The 21863-nt window shown below is 53.0% G+C and overlaps 2 protein-coding genes across 3 annotated transcripts in view; one reads left to right on the forward strand and one right to left on the reverse strand.

Moving 5' to 3' along the window:
* NCAPD3 (non-SMC condensin II complex, subunit D3) overlaps positions 1-8489 on the forward strand; it is a 40067-nt gene extending 31578 nt beyond the window's left edge. For both annotated transcript variants that reach the window (XM_014528478.1, XM_014528479.1), the window contains 10 exons: positions 11-210; positions 1283-1393; positions 3111-3290; positions 3833-3999; positions 4183-4325; positions 5118-5195; positions 6630-6704; positions 6784-6841; positions 6928-7807; positions 7911-8489. In XM_014528478.1, coding sequence (XP_014383964.1) covers positions 11-210; positions 1283-1393; positions 3111-3290; positions 3833-3999; positions 4183-4325; positions 5118-5195; positions 6630-6704; positions 6784-6841; positions 6928-7036 — 1121 coding nt within the window. In that variant the 3' untranslated portion in view covers positions 7037-7807; positions 7911-8489. The remainder of the gene's footprint in view (positions 1-10; positions 211-1282; positions 1394-3110; positions 3291-3832; positions 4000-4182; positions 4326-5117; positions 5196-6629; positions 6705-6783; positions 6842-6927; positions 7808-7910) is intronic.
* JAM3 (junctional adhesion molecule 3) lies at positions 8244-17295 on the reverse strand (the record flags this gene model as incomplete). The annotated part of the gene is made up of 9 exons (XM_014528476.1): positions 8244-10612; positions 10961-11015; positions 11103-11229; positions 12734-12833; positions 13499-13701; positions 14192-14344; positions 15603-15716; positions 17107-17172; positions 17280-17295. Coding segments are annotated over 9 exons (870 nt in total), but the record flags the coding sequence as incomplete, so codon positions are not given.
* Positions 17296-21863: the final 4568 nt, after the last annotated feature.

A 21863-nucleotide genomic window follows, 5' to 3' on the forward strand; every position in this document is an offset into this window, starting at 1 on the left:
CCTCTCCCAGCGTGCTTCGCGGATGGCGTCCTGCCCCCGGACTCGGAAGCCAGCGAGCTCCTCTCAGATGCCTTTGAGGTCCTCAGCTCCAAGGAAATCAAGCTCTTGGCGATGAGGTCCAAGCCAGACAAGGACCTGCTCATGGAGGAAGACGACGTGGCCCTGGCCAACGTGGTCATGCAGGAAGCCCAGAAGAAGCTCATCTCCCAGGTGAGCGCTCCGAGGAGGCCGCCGTGCCCGCAGTGTGGGTGGCCTGGGGTCTCCCGCCATCCTCAGCAGGGGCCTTCATGCTCCCAGATGGTGCTCATGCGCCCACGTCTCTCGTGAGCGGGAACCCGTCCCACTTGCCTGCCTGGTTGTGCCACCGGCGTCTCGGACTTCCTGTCCTCACCCACCTGCCGACCCTCTTCCTCCTTCTCGTCACTCTTTTCCCGCAGTCTCCTGTGGCGGAGAGGGCCCGGCGCTGCCCCGGCCGCATGCCGCATGCCAGGCACCGTTTCCTGCGGCCACAGTGGGGTCTGAGTCATGTTAAGGGCGGCTGGTTGTTGTCGCTCCCACCAGGCCCCCGGCTCTGGTTCCTCGCCTGGGTTACTGCTTCCTGTTTCCCACCCGAGCCCCGAAGACTCCTGAGCCCACAGAAATAGACTGCCCACAGGCCATGTGTCGTTGTAGCTCACAGCTCCACCTCTCACGTGTTCCTGGTTCTGCGTTTACCTGAGCCCCTGCCCTGTCTGATCATTCACGGTAAACAACATGAAGGCTGGGTCAAGTCCAAGTCACGGACTACCCAAATGCACAACACTTTCCTACATAGACACAGAGTCACACAGAGAGCGAGGGCGCTGTGGAGCTGACTGCCTCCATGCTCAGCCATGCTGGCCCATTGTCCGTTCACCGACGGAAATAAACCTGTGTCTTTGAGCCGCTGCACGCCCTCAGGCCCTTCCGAAGGGAGGTGCTGAACGGAGCACTGAATGTGGAGCCAGGGTCTGCAGTAGCTGTGTGTGGAGGTTTGGAGCTTTTTGTCAGGTTATTCAACGTATTTCTAGTTCCTTTTTCTCGTTTAGAAAGTAAGAATGCGTTTATTTGTGCCCCCTTTGCCAGCTCTCCTGGGCTTGAGGCGATGCTTGCAGAGCCTCCTGCACAGCTCCCAGGGCCATAATAAAGCATCGAAGGCAGGCTCACGCCATCGACCAGGTCTGCCAGGCAGAGACCTCGGTCGAGGAGCAGCCGTCCTGCAGAGCATCCTGCATCCCTGAGATGCGCCGCTGTGTCCCTGCAGGTGCAGAAAAGGAACTTCATAGAGAACATCATCCCCATCATCATCTCCCTGAAGACCGTGCTGGAGAAGAACAAGGTCCCGGCCCTGCGGGAGCTCATGAACTACCTCAGGGTAAGGTGCCCTGTGCTCCTGGTGGGTCTCCCGCCCCAGCTCATTGCTCGGGCAGCGGTGCTGCTGGGGCTGCTGGCCGGATGACTAGGACTGAACGTGCCCTAAGCCAGTGTCACGCGGTTTAGAACGAGAGCAACCAGGCAGGCCTTTGGCGCTGTGGAGTTTGCCCATAGGTTCCACGAAGCGGAGCAGTGGGGTCTGTGCAGAGCTGGCCCACTGCTGAGCGTGTGTCCTTGACCAGGAGCAAAGTCATCACTTAGTTCCTTCTGGTGAGGGGGCGAGCGGGAACTGGTCACCATGCTTCACTGGGGAGTTTCCCTTTACCACCGTCTGCTGGACGAGTCACGTAGCTGCCCAGTACCTGCAGCCGTTGGGGAATACGGATCAGCAGCCAGGCTGCCCTCGCCGGCCACGGAAAGTCTGTCTTCTGTCTGCGCAGCCAGCATGTGAACACTTGCAGGGCAGACGTAGCCGACGCCTCCGGCCCGTCTGTGAAAATCTTAACTCTCTGTCTACCCTATGCCATTTCATTCCTCAAAAAACGCTGAGCGTTTTTTTCAAAAAGAGCTACAACAAAAATCACATGGAATACACTTTTTCAAATAGCTCTTTATCCTAAGGAAGTGAAGGTGAGAAAGACAGGCTCCTTGTCTGGAAAAAAGTGAGACCTTCCAGTTGTTTCTATATTTCCTTTGCCCTGTATTTAACCTCAGAAAAGAGAGAGAAAGAGCTCAGAGCCTAAGTAGACTGAGCACGTGGGAAGAATAAGCCTCCCTCCCGTTTCTGACCAAACCCACCCCCCCGCCGCCCGCCCCCGGCTCCCGCCAGATCCTGCTGGATTCGAGCCGCGTGCTCCTTCCTAGCAGCAGCTGGAGCAGTCCATTCACCTCCTGCCCGTTGTTGGGACTAGTTGGGAGCATGTTATATCTTTTCCTCCCTCTCACCCTGTTAGGTGAGCTGGTTTCTTTCCCTGCAAAGGGGCTCCGTCCCGTGCAGCCCCCTTTAAGACCTGAGCAAAAGGTTTCCTGTCACATCTTCAGAAGAGGACACAGGTGGACTGCAAGCCACGGCCGCTTCCTCTGCGGAAGCTGGAGTGGACAGAGAGCCCCCTTCAGACTGGGGGGCCCTTGCTCCAGAGGCCTGAGTGGGGACATGCCATGTCTCCCCTCCCCACCTAACCTCTGCGTGAACTCCCACGGGGCCTGCCTCGGTGACAATACGAGACCCTTGGAACTGGGGGTGACCCAGAGCCAAGCCAGATTGCCCCACATGTCACTCTCCCACGCCAGCCTTCAGGAGTGGGAAGGGGGAGCCCTGTTAAAGCTCTGCTTTAGGCGGAGATCGTGTGAGTCCATGTCCTTTCTGCTGTCAGCAACCTGGGACGTTACCTGGTAACTGGCAGAGGGACACTCGGCTCCCGGGAGACTGGACTCTGATAGTCACGGCAGGCTCGCTTGCTGGTGTCCAGCGCTCTTTCCTGGGAAACACGCTGTGTTCGTTAGCTTGTTGGTTGCTGTAATAGGAACAGTCCTCTCTCAGCAAACCAAGTCTTCCTGTTCCTCAAGTTGTGTCGGAGAGCTTACGTATTCCTTCGTACCCCTGCGTCTGTTTCAGGAGGTGATGCTCTCAGCAAACCAAGTCTTCCTGTTCCTATTCCTGTTCCTCAAGTCATGTCGGAGAGCTTACATATTCCTTCGTACCCCTGCGTCTGTTTCAGGAGGTGATGCAGGACTACCGAGATGAAATCAAGGATTTCTTTGCCGTCGACAAGCAGCTGGCGTCAGAACTCGAGTACGACATGAAGAAGTACCAGGAACAGCTGGCCCAGGAGCAGGAGCTGGCGAGACAAGCAGATGCGAACAGGGTGGAAGGTGCTGACGGGGCCCAGGCCGTGCAGGTGGGTGAGCAGCACGGAGGCTGACCCCTGCCGTCTGCTCTGCTGTGCGTGTAGCAGGGGCAGGTCTCAGCCTGGCTTCGGGCCTGCGCGTGGCCCGCTGCGCGTGGTTTGTGGCAGGCAGGGAGCTGGGTCACTCCACCCAGCCTGGCAAGTCCTTACAATAATCGTTTGGAGAAATGTGTGAGCGCCCGGCAAGCAGGCTGGCAGCAGGCTGTCCGACCGGTGATCAGGGCTCTCCGGAGGCTGCGTGCTTGTTTGCCGCCCTCCCAGCAGCGCCTCTGAAAACCTCTGCAACTCGGGGTGTTTCTGGGGGAGCTTCTGCTCACCTCCCGACGCAGTGTGCTGCCTCCCTGAGAGCCCAGGGGGTCTGCTGCCTTAAAAATGAGGACAAACCATGTTCTCCTTTTCCCTGTGACACCACCGCACGGTGTGGCGGTCTGCGAACAGTGCGGCTCCACTTACCCTGGGCTGACATGCTTTAAAATAGATGCCTTATGGTCGTGCTCAGAGCATGTAACGATTCTTTTTTTCTTCCATGACAGGTTTCTCCAAGTTTAGAAATAATGCCAGCTTCTGACGGCCAAGAAAATGCCAGTGTCCCCCGTGGTGCGAGCCAGCCCTCGAAGCCCGGGTCCAGCGCCGGCCAGGCACCGCCTGGGCCTCTGTCAGCTGACGCGGGGCAGTCCAAGAGGCCCCTGCCCAAGGCCAGGTACGAGCCAGAGTCGGTCAGCCGTCCCCACCAGGCGTGTGCGGGCCGCGTGTTGCCGTTGTGTTTGCTGATACTTCCTCTGCGCTCTCCCCTTCCGACAAGAAATGGGTGTGGAATGAATGGGTGTTGCCTGCAGTTCGCTCAGCTTTGCTTTCCACCCAGCATGGCGTGCTCTCCCCGCAGGTCCTTGTCTCTCAGTACCATTGCCATCCTGAATTCCGTCAAGAAGGCCGTGGAGTCCAACAGCCGGCGTGGGAGTCGGAGCATCGGAATGTTGCCGTTCACTTTAAATTCGGAAAGCCTGGACAGAGCGCACCCTCACCGAGGTGAGTCTGCGGCAGTCCCGAAGGCTGAGCGCCACGCGGGTTCCGTCTCACTCAGGGACAGGTTCCTCTCGTTCCTCTGAAGATACTTTCTGTTTTACTCTCTTTAAAACGAAACGCTTTGGGGGCTTAGGATTATAAGTCACAAAACAGTGCATATTGGTGATAAAAGGTTTGGAAAAGATTGGAAATAGAAAACTCACCCATCGTTTGTTCTTGCAGCCTTTCTCCTCTTCGCACACGGGTGCTCGGCTTTCTTTATAAAATGGTGGTCTCGGTGCGCATTCTGTGCCTCAGCCTTTCAGGACTTGTCTCCCAGCGGCCGTGCAGCGCCGTGTCATGGGGAAGCACATAACTTATTGATCATGGTCCCGTTTTTGGACACGGAGGTGCTTTTTGGTTGTTGGGAATAATGTCACAGTAAACCTTGCAGACAGCCTGGTAATGACAGCCCTCAGAGGCCCTGACTGCTTGAACCTCCCAACAGCGTCACACCATCCTGTCCTTCCCTCCACATCACGCTCCTGCCGTCTGCCTACTGCAAACACTGGTTTTCTGATTTTCCATTTTCCAGACTAAAATGGCTGTGGCTCTCATTCCCGTTTCGTTGATCCCAGTGGGAATAGACATTGTCCCTCCTGTTGTCTTTTCCTGAATGACCTCTTTATCAGGACACTCTATATGGGGTATTAACCTCAGCACATTTCTTACAGATGCTGTCTCTCATTTAGTTGCTTTGCTCTGGGATGTGGCTTTGGGTTTTTGAACAGAGCGGACTTTCTCATTGTATCCTAGCATCTTCGTACAGCCTGGAGCAGGAGTCCAGTGGAGCCATCGACCCCGTGGCCAGACGTGCCATCAGCACCCCTGAGAGTAAGTACTATGGGAGCGAGCTGGCTCCACCGCTGCGGCCCGGCTGCGGAGGTGGCAGGAAAGCTCCCTGTGCGAGGGTCTCTCCCTGACCAGCAGCCCTGTAGTGCGTGTGTCAGACGGAATGTTCCGGGATAATTAGCACAGGTAGTCATCATATACAACTGCACTGAGCCCCGGCTGCACTTGCAGGACTTGTCCAGGGGCTGACGTGTGAACGCGGTTACACTGCCCACAGCCCACAGCCGGGAGGCGTCCTCCGGCGCAGGTCCCTCACGCAGCTTCTCTGGGCAGCACACTTCCTGGTGTTCTAGAGCCAACACCGCCCTCCTACCTGACTCCCACGCGGCTCGATGTGCACAGCCAGCCCTGCTTTGTCCGAGGCCCACTCGAGTCAGCGGCAGCTCCAAGGGTCCCTGCCAGCTGGGCCGGGACCCTGTGTATGCCCACTTACACGGGTGTGTGTTTTTTCAATGTCCTATTTTTTCCTTTTATTTCAAAGGGGAAACAAGTTAGAAGTGCAGTGTTTTATAGCTTCTTGTCTCAAAACCCATAAAAACCTTAATTCTATGCCAAGACATTCTCTTGACAAAAATCTATAGTGTAGTTTGCAGGTGTCTCCGCATGCCCCCCACCGGGTCTCCCGCCACCTGCACCCCAGCCCTGGGCGGGCCTCTCCGAGTCCTGGGCAAGCCCTGCTCTGCCTGACACAGGCCTCACACATGGCATGTCCTCACCCTTCCTGGTCACCACCTCGCACCCTGTGAGGGTAACAGCTACTCCATTACAGTAGTTGCTAACATTTCTTTAGCACAAGTACTGTGTTGAGGACTTAACATAAATGATCACACTTAATCCTGACCTTTGTATCCTGTTTTAGAGGTAAAAACACTTGGGGTTCCTAGAGCAGTGCCCACAGCTAGAAAGACACAGCCAGAATTCAAACCCAGGTTCTGATTCAGTCTCTGTTCCCATTCTGCTCTCCTGCCCCCCTGAGGGTGAATCAGAAGGGAAAGCCATAATAGGTCAAGGGTGAGATGAAGGAGGAGAGCATGTGGACTAGGAAGGTAGGAGGGATGGGACTCAGCTACTGATTAGACGTGGAGGAGGAGCGAAGGGTGCCAGGTCCTGCCAGTGTGGACAGGGCTGATTGGATGAGTACAAGGAAGCAGGTGAGGAGTGGAGGGAGGGAGTGGGCGAAGCAACTTCGGGAGTTCTGGGAGGTGCAGGACTCGGGAGGCAGCCCCAATGGGGAGCTGGGGGTGCCTGGCATATAGGCAGTGACTGGACATGGGTGGTGGAAGCCGGAGACAGTGAGCAGCGGGTGCTCAGGCACCAGCACAGCACCCTGAGGAAGAGTGGTCAGAGGAAGGGAGTCGGACCTCGGACCTTGCTCGGTGACTTCATTTGTTAACCCTGCTGTTTCCCCTCCTCCAGAGACCATAGGAGACGTCACGTTTGAGGCGGGAGTCAGCTACATCGGCACACCCCGGACCCCCTTTCCCGTCAGAGGCAAGTGCCCCTCCTCTCTGATGCCTTAGCCACCTGGAGTCCTGGGGAGTCTAATTGTTTGTGTTTGACTCCCTTTCAGAGAAAATTGAAGCCCAGAATCCAGGAAACACTTTGTGTTTATCATCACCTGATAAGCCGTGAGTTGAGCATGAGTCCCTTTTATAGTCATTTTGTCAGCATTTTTTCTCTTAGTTCCAGAGTGAGTGTATCTTTTCCTCCTCAGGCCTCCGGCGCCTCCACAGTGGAACGTGAAGTCTCCAGCGAGAAATAAAGACAACCCAGTCCCCAGCAAGAGGTCGCTCCGGAAGACGCCCCTGACAGCCGCCAACTAGAACAGTGCACGCAGGGCACGCGGGCAGCGGGCTGGGAAGACATCATTTCCGCACGGGGACAGGCACCCCCCGTATCACCTCCGGGAGCCCCGGGGGCGCTTCGTTATGTGCCCCAGCACTTGTGCTGTGACTCCAGCTGGTTCAGTTGCTCCAGGAGTATGTGGTAAAAGTTGTAAAATAATAGAGAAATGCCTTAGCTGTGTCACGTTTTATCTTTACTCCATGTGGAAGTATCAAGTCCGTTCTGGTGGTCCCTAAGGAACACGTGACACGTTGGCTTTCTCGTGTACAGATCCAACCTGTTAGCTGATAAGAATCCTCTAGAGTGAATGGTTCCCTGTGTGTATGACAAGATTTTGATTGTAATATTTTTCTATTCTTATTTATGAACTGCACATTTTTAAAAGTGTACAGCTTTCTAAAACGATAATAAAGCATAAATACAGCCTTATAGTTTCTACTGCAATAGAATTTTTTTATTCTTACAACAGGGCTTTTATTGGTAGTCATTTCGATTTACATAAAAACTTGAGAATTTTAAAAATCTTTCAAGTTAAAATAATGACTGTTTGTCCTTAAATTTCAGTGCCTATGTCCCCAGACAGACGCTGCTGCCTCCTGACAACAGGTGTCCCTGTAAGTGTATGGACCTAGTCCTGCTGGTGAAAGCCTGCTGCAGGCCCTCCCCCTCCCCCGAGCGGCACCGACACGGAGCTGTGCTGACCGTCTGCTCCTGTGAGGTGCCTCAGTCTCTTCTGTCGGCCCCACCAGGTAGCCTCCCCTCCCCCGAGTGAGCGGCACCGACACGGAGCTGGAGCTGTGCTGACCGTCTGCTCCTGTGAAGTGCCTCAGTCTCTTCTGTCGGCCCCACCAGGTAGCCTCGCAACATGCACGTGTGTTTTCACCAGGAATGACCAGAAACCCCGCTGCTCACTTTTTATTCCCAGACTACAGATGCAGAGCACAGGGCACTGTGACAGTGTTAATATCAACACGGCAGCTGGATTTGAGGGCAGAACATCCCTGTGACCTGCCCACAGCTCTCCCGTGTGACCTGTGACACATGGAGTCACAGAGCTGCTCCTGAGTGAGCCACTCCTGTCCAATCCATGGACATGTGGTGGCGGTCTGAGTGCTCACCTGGAAATGCTAGGAAGAAGGGCAACCCCGACATGAGAGGAAATAAGAAAGAAATAACGAGGCAAAGTTGATTTTTGTAAAGCTTTTATAAATGAGGTTGAACACATACCGATTTAGGGGGTGTTAGTACAAGTCTGCACACCTACGCACAGCCACGCCGAAGGCCACGGCAGCGGACAGGCCTCATGCCTTTAGTCACATTCACATTTGAAAAACATGAGTGTTTCTTATCTATCTACATTTTTAGTCACAGGCAACTACTTCCCAGACTCCACGCTTCACTTTTCTCTCCTGTCAGACCCAGTTCACCTGGCCCCAGCATAGGTTTTAGGCATAAGAAAGGTAATAAGGCTGTCTTATCACTGTGACAACCAAGATCAAGGCCAGAGTACTGATCCCCAAGAATTAGAGAAAGGGGGCGCTATCCCTTCCTACCAAGAAGAGGTGAAGGTGAAGGGATAGTCCTCATCCTAAGCATTCAATACAAACGCAGGAGAGAGGTACCAGTAAGCAGGTATGGAGAGCTGCCGACTGCTCCTGCCAACTCCCCCATGCAAAGTATTTCACATAAAAAGTCACAGTCTCCAATTAAAAACCCCTCCAAGTATAAAAAGTTAAGACAAGTGAAGTTTAATCCCAAGATGACTGTGGCTACATGAAAACTACCCTCTAAGCACACCAGGGCCAGGGCTTCCCTCAAACCACTCCGCCAGCTAACAGCGCACCCGGCAAGACCTGCTCCTGCAGAAGGCAGGCGTGTTCCTCGCATCCCCACGGCGTGGGCAGGGCCGGGGTGGAGGAAAACTAAGATCAGAACCAGAACTCGGCCTTGGATTCAGGCCGGCACTTTGCTCACCATCAGGCTCTGCCCTGGCTCCACTGCGAGGCGAGCACAGGCCGCGGCGTCGGCGCTTTCTTCATGGCAAAGAGGACAAGTGGAATTCGTCTTTAAAAATGTAGCTGGCAGGCTTGATTCAGAACTGCCTTTGGCCTGCACAGTGTTATGAACTGCACAAATAAGTTAAATACATTTAAAAACAAAAGAGCAGTAGCTTTTGTTTTGTGAGCTATCCACAACCAGAAAGGGCTGTGGCTCAGGAACCCAGCGGCGGGAGGCCACACGGGGGGGGCCACCTTCTTGCATGGACACCTCACCTGTTCTAGGCTGGGCCCGGTGCTGGGCGCATGAACAACAGACTGGAGCTGGTTGGCACACAGCCAGGGTGGCATTGGCGGTGGAGTGGACGTGCTGGCGGCCTCGGGAGTTAGCAGCCCACACCCACTCAGGGGCATATGACTCAACCCTGGGAGCTGACCCGTGTGGTTTGCCTGTGACTGACAGCTTCTGGTGGTCTCTGGCCACAGGTGGTGGTAGGGATCTAAGGGAGAGGCAGTTCACGGCTGACCTAAGAGCGCCTGTGTTTCTTTGGAGAGAGGACAACTTTGACGTTACTCAACTGGAATTTTAAAGGTTCCCTAAGCAACGTGGTCTGACGTGTCGGTGGCAGAAGTTCTCGAAAACGCTAAAGCACTTGTGGAAGGAATGGCCCAGCCGAGCCCCCGTGCAGACGCCGTGGGTTAGGATGCTCTTACTGTTGGCGTTTTCCATTTGACACGAGTAGCTTGGAACTCCTCCTGCAAGCTGAACTTTTTCTTTAAAAAAATAGGTTATTCAACACGGTATGACAACATATTTACAGTTTAAATAGAAGTTTTCTTTTCAATAACCAAAATACATGTTTAGCAAAAATTTAGAATGTAAAATTCTAGAAAACAAACACCCATAGAAAAGCAGGACGTTTTAGTACCATGTCACACTTGGGCTCAGCGGGAGGTTTCCATAGAGACCCTCCGGCGACGAGCAGGGTTCCTGCAGGTAAGGAGCCCTCCCAGCGAGCAGTTCACTAAGTGCTGATCCAAGAGGATTCCCCAGATGGACAGGACAACACTGAGGCGCCTTTCAGAAGAGCCGGTGCAGACTGTCGGGGCCACTGAGGCGAGGTCACGGCCAACGAGCCTCTTTTCTGGACGCACTGATTCAAACCGCAGCTGCAGGGCATCCTGCTCCCTCGTCCCCCCTCGCAGGGTGCTCCCCCTGCTGACCCACAGCAAGTGGCAAATGAACTGGCTTCCCAGGCCCATGGGAGCCAGCGGTCTGAGCTGGGAGCCGGCCTCGGTGAGCTCACTCAGTTCTTTTCCTTGTGATGCCTGAGCCCATCTTGAGGAAAATTCTTTTATTCATGCGGCTTGTTAAAAAGTAGGAGAGGAGTAGCGGTCAACTTTGGCCAAAACAAAAAGCTTTGCACGCGTGTCTAGCTCTGTCGGGTGCGCTGCCCTCGGGCGGCTCTAGGGAAGTTCCTGGTGGAGGTATTGCGTGTGCTCTCGGCCGCATGTCAGGTTTCAGATCACAAACGACGACTTGTGTCTGAAGTCGCCCTGCAAGGCCAGCACAGGGTTAGAATACGGCCACCCTCTGCCCACCGAGGGGCCTGGGGCAGAGGGAAGGGGAACGTAGTCGTGTCAAATCACCATGTCCCTGGAGGAGAAACTGGCAGGACAGGTCGGCCTGAGCATCCTAACAGGTAGGCTACGCAAGCGCTCGCAGCTGTAAGGCCGTCAGCGTGCACGTGTGCTGTGCAGGGCTGAAGAGCCCAGCGTCTGGAATGGAACCTGGGAATCTTTTTACTATGGGACCCACTTGGTTTCCAAGGAGGGATGTCCCTTTCCCTGCTGGGGACCCCTCGAGTCCTGGGTTTCCCCAGTGACCGTCCCCTCGCTCCGTACCTCCTCATCTGTCCTGATGTAGTTAACTCCGTCGGGCCTCCCCGGACTCTTGAAACTGAAACAGAGGAGGGCAGCTGAGCGACTGCTGGGCATCACGTTAATGCCCGCTTGTACCCTATTCCTTCCACAAGCGCAGGCTCACCTCTCCTCGTCCTGCTTGTGGATGAAGTAGCCGCGTCGGTACGCACAGCAGATGCCCACGGTGATCAGGGCCAGCACAGCCAGGACCACCAGAACGCCGCCGATGATCCCGCCCACGTTCAGGTCATCTGGATGGGAGGGGGGTGGAGGGAGGAGAGGCTCCACACTATTTGGCCTCACCAAGCACCCGACCCGGGGGTGCCTCCTCCCCCACCAGAGAGACAGGGGAGGACACGCAGATTCTCCTAGCGCACTCGGGGCCGTGCCCGTCCTCACGTGGAAAGGCGCAGAGGCCTCCACGTCCAATGCTGCTGCCCCTGGTCCTGTAGGAAAGGGGCCTGGCGGGTAGAGAAGCCTGAACGCTCCTCTGGCTAACTCCTGAGTTACCACGGGAGGAGACGGATACACTGTCTACAGAACGAGGAGCCTGGCGTCTTAGGAAGAAAACTCCTCATTCTCGGGGCTTCCTGTGCTGTGGATTATCAGGGGGAAGAGAGGTAGTTTCAGGCAGTAAGAAGTCCAGGGGAGAGGATGGCCGCTCCCTGCATGCCCGGCCTGGTACCCACAAGCCCCCTTCGCGGAAGCCTGGACCCCCTTTCTCGTTGCTGGACGGTGGGCAGAGTCACGTTCCGTGGGCGCAACTGAGGACTTCCCACTGTGTGTGTTTGCACGAAGGAAAGTGTGCAGGGGATGCAGCAACCGAGGGAGTGGAAAATTCTCCCTCCCCCAGGCAGTGGTTCCCAACATGGTGTACTCGTAAAGTCAACTGGAGATTTCGATTTTAAAACCTCCGGTCCCCAGCCCGATCCCGAGGGTCACCGGGTCTGGAGCAAAGCCCTGGATCTCCCTCCTCCCCGAGAGCGGAGCTTCCCAGACCTGACGACGACGAGGAGAGCCCCCGAACACTCTTTCCCAGGGACCCTCCCGACCTCCCGGAGACAGTCGTGTGCGCGGTGGGGCCTGGATTCTGAATGATTCTCGGCATCGGGCAAGTTTGGAAAACTGCTCGGGGGGAGGAGAGCCTCCGGAACGCTCTTTCCCAGGGACCCTCCCAACCGCCCGGAGACAGTTGTGTGCGTGGTGGGGCCTGGATTATGAATGAGAACCCGTGGTCCCAGATGATTCTCGGCATTGGGCAAGTTTGGAAAACTGCTCTGGGGGGCAGTTCCCCGGGTGTGTCTGGCCGCCCCACCTGCCCCATCCGGCTCAGCACACGGCCCCCCGCCCCAGAACAATACCGCAGAGCCAGCATCGGCCCAGAACTGGGCAATTCCTGGGGCTAAGACTATGCTTCCACTCCCTGCATCTGTCTACCATCGGATGAGTTTCTGAAGATAATACAACCTGATGTTTTTATCTACTACAAAGTAATGGAGTTATTAAACGCAGTTACAAGGGACATAATTAGCCATGTTTCCAACACTAACAGCAGTGGGAAGTCTGTCCTGAGGAGACCAGCACCTGCAAAGGACACTTGGTCACCATGCAGCTGTCCTCACCGCCCTGCACCCGAGTGGCCGTGGTGACACAGTCGGCTACCCACAGCTGTCTGCACGGACGCCTGACACTAAATGTAAACGTGCAGTCGCTTGCAGTCTAAAGAGAAAACCCATCTTTTCAGAAGGCACTCACAGACTTCCATCTCCTGCGCCTCGCACTTGGCCGAGCCGACGTCGTTGGAAGCCATGCAGTAGTACTGCCCGGAGTCCTCCTTGCGAACTGCACTGAACACCTGCTCAGGACGTGACAAGGAGATGGGAGGCCTGTCAGGCGAGAAGAGGCTCCCTCCTCCCACGGGCAATATCTGCTCCACCTCCTGGTTTCCTGCGCTTCCAGGTCCTGTCCAGGTTCTTTCCTGGAATTCCTGACACCCTCGCTTGAGAGCTTCCAAACAGCAGCTTCCCTGGTGTATGGAGACTCAAGCCTGGCAGCATCCAGAGTATGATGCTAGCGTGACTTTCACTCTGGAAGAGGGATGACGACGCCTGCCCCTCGAGCACCCCAGGCACTGCGTGCTCAGATGTGCCGCAGGCTGGTGACCTGCTGGGGTGGCTGTTGCTGGGCACAGCAGACCTGCCTTCACCTCTGCCCCACCCACCCCTTCCCACTAGACATCTTTTATTCACAAATACTAATGTTTCCCTAGCAGATAGGAATCTTTTATTACTACAATACCATGATCATGCCTGAAACAATAGACAATTTTAACATGGAATGCCCAGCCGTAACCAGATTTCTCTGCTTGTCTCATGAGTCTGACAGGTGGTTATTCACACCGGCACCCTGTTCCCGGGGTCTGACAGGGACTTTAGCTCCCTTCTCTCTCCCAATGGCTCCTCTTTCCACAGGTCTCCCTGCCCAGCAGACGTTTCCATCCGCCCCTCTCCCAGGTCTTACCAGAGTGCCCGTTTCGGAGTTGATGACAAAAGAGGAATTCTGGAATCTGGGGTTGGCGCGGGAGTCCTTGGGCAGGGGTGCGTCGTTGCGGTACCAGCTGTAATGAGGCCGGGGAAAGCCCTCCTTCTCCTGGCAGTGCAGCGTGGCCATCTTGCCTACGGGCACAGCCTTTGGTACCGTGCACACCGGAGGCACTGGCTTCACTGTAGGAGAAGCACAGGTTGGTATTTAAAATCAGCAACAAGCCCGCCGTAAATCCTCTCCAAACAAGAAAGCCAGCCAGGGGATTCTGCACCACCACTGGGACCATGGCCACGCCCATGGCCCCGTGGCCACACCCACCACCCCATGGCCACGCCTGCTGTCCTATGGCCACACCTTCCGTCTGTATGGTCTGCCGCCAGAAACCTGCCCCTGTAGCTCACCTTCTCCCCCCCCACCCACACCCCTAGTATCATCCGGCAGCATGTTCCCAAGGCCTCCTCCCCAGGGGCCTCCCACAGTGGGGGGAGGGAAGTGGCAGAAGCTTCCACACAACTCAAGCAGCCCCAGGTCTCCACACCCTCCCTAAAGCGGACACCTTCAGGGATGGAGCTACAGAAGGAAAGAAAGTAAGAGTTGATCTTTCCTTTTTCTACATACAAATTCATGAGGCCTGAAAGGGGAACACGTTGGTTGCACGTGAGTTTCTACCTTGCACAGTCAAGTCAATGACAATCTCGTCCATTTCTTTTTGGTCGTCTTGAGCAACCACCTCACAGCGATAAAGAGCAGAGTCTCTTCTGGTCACGTTCCAGATCTGCAGAGAGGTTTTCCCCAACAGCTCTGCACGGCCTGCCAAGTCCCCTGTAGAAGAGAAGGAACAGGGCACTAAAGACTCTTTCGAGATCTCTTTGTAACTTGAAGGAGGCAGTTTCTGGGGCCCGCATTGGACGCCTCATGAGAAGACTAGCTTCTATTTCTGTTCTTTTAAAACAGGTGAGCTCTGAGGACACCGGGCACCAACACAGTGCCTGGTGTGTGAGAGGACTCATTATATGCCCCTGTCTTTCTATAGATACTAGAGGCCCGATGCACGAAATTCGTGCAAGAGTAGGCCTTCCTTCCCCCGGCTGCTGCACCAGCTTCCCTCTGGCACCTGGGACCCGGGCTTCCCTCCAGCTGGCAGGCACCAGGGACCTGGGCTTCCCTCGCAGCCCCAGCTTCATCAGGAAGGACATTCGGTCTAATTAGCATATTACGCTTTTATTATTATAGATATATATTGATTTCAGAGAAGAAGGGAGAGGGAGAGATAGAAACATCAATGATGAGAGAGAGTCATTCATCGGCTGCCTCCTGCACACCCCACCTGGGGATTGAGCCTGGCGTTCACTGCCTCGAGCTGGTCCAGTCTGGCCCTGACACACCTGGTCAGCTTCACCTGGAGACCCCCTGGCCCTCCTCCTCCTTTTGTCAGCCCCAGCAATGGGGGAGCCCTTGCAGTGTCTCTAATAAGCCAAGCTGACATTTGCTTCTATATTTTTATACACATCATTCTTTCTGGCCAACACATTTCTTCACCCCACGCCTCACCATCCTGCCTGGCTAACTAGCCTTCACTTCTCTGTCTAGAGGTCACTTCTGGGAAGCTTTTCACGCCACCTGTCCTGCCCCTCCGTCATGTCGCCCGAGAGCACCTGACGCTTACCTCTGTGCTCACACAGGATCACACCCGCCAGCTGTCTAGCAAGTGCTTTCTCAGTGCGGTGTGCTTGCACCAAACACTTGTTGTCTCCTTGCTGTGCCATGTGACCCTCTAACTCACTTAACTTGCATCACTCATGTCATGGATCGTGATAAAAAGATGGCCTGGGAGCATGCTGACTCGGATACTGCAGAAAGCTATTTTGCAGAGAGATTAAAACCCTAATGAATTGATATCTGCTGAAGCTGGGTGACAGGGTCAGGGAGGTTCAATATGCTAGTCTCATTACCTTGACATGTTTGACTTTTCTGTAAGTAAAGCAAAACAAAATAAAAATAAAAATCCTGGCTAAGATGCGGAACCAGTGGGAGGAGAGGAAGTCTGGCCTGGAAACATGGAGGGGACATGGCATCATACCCTGTATTCTGTTGTTAAAAAACACGTATGTGGTCTGAGCATCTTTAATTTTCTTCCATTCGATCCTGGGCTCTCTTGTCTGTGAATCTGTAATGATACAAGACAGCTCCGCACCTAATGAGAGAAAAAGAAAGGAACTCTCAGTGCAAGTGGAACAACTCCGGTTACTTACACCCACGCCGCCAGCGCAAGCCTTCGCAATGTTAGGTCAATGCAGATTAAAACCCAGCTATCACCAGGCTCCAGGAGACTTTAAGAAAAAAGTTAGCCGAACCGGTTTGGCTCAGTGGATAGACGTCGGCCTGCGGACTCAAGGGTCCCAGGTTCGATTCCGGTCAAGGGCATGTACCTTGGTTGCGGGCACATCCCCACTGGGGGGCGTGCAGGAGGCAGCTGATCGATGTTTCTCTCTCATCGATGTTTCTAACTCTCTATCCCTCTCCCTTCTTCTCTGTAAAAAATCAATAAAATATATATTTTAAAAAAAAAAGAAAAAGGTTCATTTTAGCCAGAAAAAGGAGAAGATGATTAGCAGGAACCTTTATTAAATAGAGGAGACATTCCCCTTCCTACTCCACGTGTATATAGAAATGTCTTTGTCGTGTAAGCACAAAGCCAGGACAGGCAGACCTGAGCCAGTATCCAACCTGCAGCCCCTGTGGCCTGCGGAGGCCGGGCCCCACCAACACCCCTGCACACCCACAGCACGTCTCTGGCCCCACATGCCTGGCCTGAGCTGGTCTTACACCCACGCCACCTGCGCAAGCCTTCGCAATGTTAGGTCTTTCGTGCAGATTAAAACCCAGCTATCACCAGGCTCCAGGAGACTTTCAGAAAAAGGTGAATTTTAGCCAGAAAAAGGAGAAGATGATTAGCAGGAACCTTTATTAAATAGAGGAGACATTCCCCTTCCTACTCCACGTGTATATAGAAATGTCTTTGTCGTGTAAGCACAAAGCCAGGACAGGCAGACCTGAGCCAGTATCCAACCTGCAGCCCTGTGGCCTGCGGAGCCCGGGCCCCACCAGCACCCCTGCACACCCACCAGCACGTCTCTGGCCCCACATGCCTGGCCTGAGCTGGCTGCAAGACTCCGGCATGTCCACGAGAGGGTGCCCATTCTCCCAATTCACAGTCTCCAATACTTACTTTCAAATTCCTGTACCACTGGGTATCTGTTGCTGGACTTGAGATTGACAGCCCCTATCAAGCAGCCTGAAGGGAAGACAAAAAGCCTTTATTAAATAGAGGAGACATTCCCCTTCCTACTCCACGTGTATATAGAAATGTCTTTGTCGTGTAAGCACAAAGCCAGGACAGGGCAGACCTGAGCCAGTATTCAACCTGCAGCCCCTGTGGCCTGCGGAGCCCGGGCCCCACCAGCACCCCTGCACACCCACCAGCACGTCTCTGGCCCCACATGCCTGGCCTGAGCTGGCTGCAAGACTCCGGCATGTCCACGAGAGGGTGCCCATTCTCCCAATTCACAGTCTCCAGTACTTACTTTCAAATTCCTGTACCACTGGGTATCTGTTGCTGGACTTGAGATTGACAGCCCCTATCAAGCAGCCTGAAGGGAAGACAAAAAGGTAAAATCAGAGACAATGTGGCTCTAAAACAGCAGAGCTCTCGGACAGAGGTCAGAGTTCCCCATCTACATGGGCAACAATCACTCACCAGAAAGGATGGGAACAGATTATATTCCACAACAAAGACACACAGACACAGCAAGTTGGCTGCTTTCTCTCTCAGTCTGACTTCACTGGAAAAAGCCAAGAGAAAGAGAAGATCTCGGAGAATTCACTTTCCTTCTTAGTTCCAGAATAAAGCCCCCTAGAGCTTTAAAGACTTTTCCTCTATGAGTTTCCTCCTTGCTTAGAGTCACTGTTAATCCTCTCAACATCTATCATCCAGACCCGAAGGGGCCACCTTGTCACCCCTCCCTTTATGCTACTGATGATACAAACTACATCTTTACACACTGGATGCCTTATCAGTAACATAGATTTGTGATTACTTTTATTCTGTAGAAATTAAAAACTGCAGTTATAAACCAAAATTATAATAAGGCTAACTTTTACACTTGCCTCTACTGAAGACTTACATCTTCACAGCTTTGAGTTACTGTGTAGTGTTCTCTTATGTCAACCTAAATGAGTTCCTTTAGTATCTTTCTAGAGTTAATTACCACATCTAGCACATGTGATGGTACGCTGCTTCTGGTGGTTCAGTTTACTTTCTGCTGAAAAGGAGACAGGAACCCATGAAGGCACTTTTCTCTGAACAGGACTCACTACAGCCTACAGGATGATGCCTGATGCAGAGAAAGAGCAAGGCAGCCACTCACTTCCTCCCACCAACATCTGATCATTAACAAGGAGGAGGAGACTAGAGGGTGAGGACACAGTGACGCTGAGAATTTAAAGAACTACACGTTCTCCTGAACCCCGTTTGGGTTGTCTCACAGCACTCCACCCGGGCAGCAGGAGTGACTCCACGTACGTCCCAGCCAGGGGACCGGGTCCTGGACAGGTTCACGTCTGTTTGGGTTGTCTCACAGCACTCCACCCGGGCAGGAGTGACTCCACGCACGTCCCAGCCAGGGGACCGGGTCCTGGACAGGTTCACGTCTCTGAGCACAGAGCAAAGCCAAAAGCCAGAAGCTCCCACCCCAGTCCCCACTTCCCTGCTCTGTGTCGTCTTTCTTATGAGGAGAAACATGTCATGAAAATCTATCCAGAAGTAAGAGAGACAGCAGCACAGAGGTGTTAAGAGGATCTGGAACTAAAAGGGCAACATGACTCAGAACCTGACGCCTCAGCTTCCATCGCATTGTTCTCCTGAAGCCCTTCCTTAGGAGTTTGCAAGGGAAGTAAGTGCCCTTTAAAAATAACCTCTGGAATGATAACCAGATGGTGGGGCAGCTTCAGGCGGCCATCTCTTCCTTCCAGGGAAGCAGGGGAAACAGGGACGGGTGTGGAGGGAGCAGGCAGAGGGCACGATAAGGCAGGAGAGGAAGCGCGAACCCTCACAATGTCTTTCCAGCTCTCACAAGCTCCTCAGACTGTTCTCTGAAGTTCTGTGTCTTTGTCTGCCTCCGCTTTTATGATCTGGAACAGTTTAGCAGCTGTGGACAACAACTGCCATTTCCTATTCCAGCTGGGAGAGACCTTTCAGGAATTCTGCCAGTGTCTGGGCTCTGACGCCAGACAAGCCGTTTAAAATGCCATTTCCTAACCCACCTCCTCAGCCCCTGGAGCTCACATACCCCAAGCTCCGATTCAGTGGGTTGGAAAAGGCCCAGATCTGCGCTCTGTCCCCAGTGCCCCCTGGTTTTCACGTGCAGCCCCCTCTGGGAAGCCTAAGTCACCACGTCAGGGCCCAACCCACACTCCGGCTGTGTCCACAGAAGCACAGCCCTCCTCTGGGCACGAGGGCGCTCTCTACTTCCCTTCACTCTTCTGAAGAACAAGAACCTGAGAACAACATAAAATGTCACAATTACAAATACATGGAAGCCTAACAGATGATGAGGTCATGTCCGTCTCGGCCCCCGTTCTTCCAAGAGCCTTGGTCTAACTCTGGTGAAGTGTCCTGAAGCTGGCGAGTCCATGAACAGCTGAATTCCAAAGCTGGCCACTCAGCCACGTCCACACAGATCGAGGCCTCAACGGGAAAAGTACCTGTCTTTCCCTCTTGTGAACCCCAAAACCAATCCAAACAGCAACACAGGCTGCTGGCTGCTGAATGGGATCCTGGGAGATATGGGACCTCTTTCTGCCGTTCACAATGGCTGTTAGTTCACTGCAGAGAGAGCGGAGAGAAAAGGCAATGGCTGTCCCACTCTCCATGAAAAATGGAATTTATTTGGATTTATATGCATTGCTGTAAACCAAGAGGGAAAAGACACTTGTTTAGAAAATGTTTCACTTTCGGTCAGATGTGCTGCTAAGAAATAACTTGTTCGTGTCTGGCGCTGTAAAGAGTTATTTCGGCCTCTGGCATTCTGTCCAGTTGGCCGTCTGCTCAAAAGAAATTTTTCCTGACCAGGGCAGAACGGCGTGGCTGCACGTTAGCATGAGTCACTGTGGGACCTCACTGCCTACTGGGGCCCAAGGCTAAATATAAAGTGGTATGCAGGCTTTCCAGTGGAGAATATTTACATTTTTATTCTGTGTGCATGCCTGGCATAATCCATCTCGGAGAAGAAAATATCCCCAAAGACCACATCGTTTCAACAATGTCTCGGTTCTGTAACCAATTTTGTAAGGAATTTAACAGCCAGGGGAGAGAGTACCCGTCAATAATATTTTCCAGACCCACTTACCCAGACACACAGCAAAGGATACACAGGAAATCAACTAACTGTAAGTTCTGACAAGAACAGGACCAGCTGGAGCCCTGGGTAAAGACTGCCCATTGTTACTCTGGCTAAACTAAATGGTTATACGAAGAGACCCTTAAAAATAAAGTATAAAAAGACCCAACCAAATATCATGGACTTCCAAGTAAATCGGGCTGTGATGGTTCATTTTATGTGTCAACTTAGAAGGTGTTTTTGGACGAGATTAACATTTAAATTGGTGAACTTCTGAGTAAGCACATTGCCCTCCCTATGTGGACGGGCCTCACCCAAACAGTAGAAAGGCATGAATAAATAAGAAAGACCAGCCTCCTGCCTGGCCAGTGTGGCTCAGTTGGTTAAGTGTCGTCCTGTGCCCCGGAAGGCCGTGGGTTCGATTCCTGGTCAGGGCACATCCCTAGGTTGCGAGTTCCATCTCTGACTGGGGTGTGTATAGGAGACAGAGGGCATGATATTGATGTCTCTCTCTGACATCAATGTTTCTCTCTCTCTCCTCCTCTCTCCCTCTTTAAAATAAAAATGAACACCTAAAAATAAAAAATAAAAACTGCCTCCCTGGGCAGAGGGAATTTCTCCAACAGACTGAGGCCAGACCTCCTCTGTTCCTTCAGCGACCCAGGGTCTCAGTCCGAGGCCCGCCCTGCAGACTGAACTCGCCAGCCTCCATAATCACAGGAACCAGCTCTTTATCACAAGTCTCTTTATACATAGTAACCATCTATACCTAAAATAAATGAATGCCATTCTATCTTACTCATCCTATTGGTTGTTTCTCTGGAGAACCCTAACACAACGACTATGGCACTTCTTGTGTTGACTCTCTAATCTAGAAGATAAGTATGTCATTTCACTGCACATATGCTCACTCCACAAAGAACTTCCAGGGGCACCCCTAAATTCAGAGGTAGCGCAATCTCATGTCGCATGCCGATGGTTAGCCAGCAGGAAGACGTCAGATGAGATGCTACTGATCTGACATGCTATTGATTTGAAACGATCTTGTTTCTATTTAATTCTATCTCCAAACCAAAGCCATCAAGGATTTCTGGACCACGCTTCTGACTAACCAAGTCCGATAACATCAGAGTGAAGTTCCATCGACTAGCCACCCTAGCTGGAAATGTGTGAAGAAATGACTACCCTGGAGGACTTCCCAGCCCCTTGCGTCTCTAACAGAGAGGTTTATACAGCTTCAGGGGCAAGTCCAGGAGTGTCAGGGGGAAGAAGTCACTGTCACCGTAATGGAAGCTATGGCAAAATTCCAAAAGGAGAAAAGAAGGACCAGGTCTCATGCCCTTTCAGCATCAAATCACCAGGTGAAACATGAATCAACTGTCCTAAACCGCATATAAGCTTTAATATGTTGTTTTTAACTGCTATGAAATATTTATGAAACATGAATCAACTGTCCTAAACTAGAGGCTGGGAAAAGGAAGAGGGAGAAAGGAGGGAAAGTAAAGATGGGGGAAGGGGGCAGAGGAGTGAGGCAGGGGGGAGTAAAGAAAGGGAAGAAAAAATGGTGAATCCTCACACGTTCACATTAGTTTTGGTGCAGTTCACCGGAGGTAGAAGAATAACTTATAAACCAGCAGGTGTTTCTTCTCTAACACAGAGGTAGGACACCTTTTTTCTATTGATGACCCCTGATTCATATACAGACTAAACTGACCATATTGAAAGCTTCCACCATTTCTAGTCAACACTGTATCAGAGGTTTTAGCCAGGGTTACTAGGCATGAAAAAGATATTTTTAAAAATATCCAGGCTGGGAAAAGGAAGCGGGAGAAAGAAGGGAAAGTAAAGGTGGGGGAAGGGGGCAGAGGAGTGAGGCAGGGGGGAGTAAAGAAAGGGAAGGCAGCCCTAACCGGTTTGGCTCAGTGGAGAGAGTGTCAGCCTGT

The sequence above is a fragment of the Myotis brandtii genome, unplaced genomic scaffold, assembly GCF_000412655.1.
Source record: "Myotis brandtii unplaced genomic scaffold, ASM41265v1 scaffold636, whole genome shotgun sequence".
NCBI lineage: Eukaryota > Metazoa > Chordata > Mammalia > Chiroptera > Vespertilionidae > Myotis > Myotis brandtii.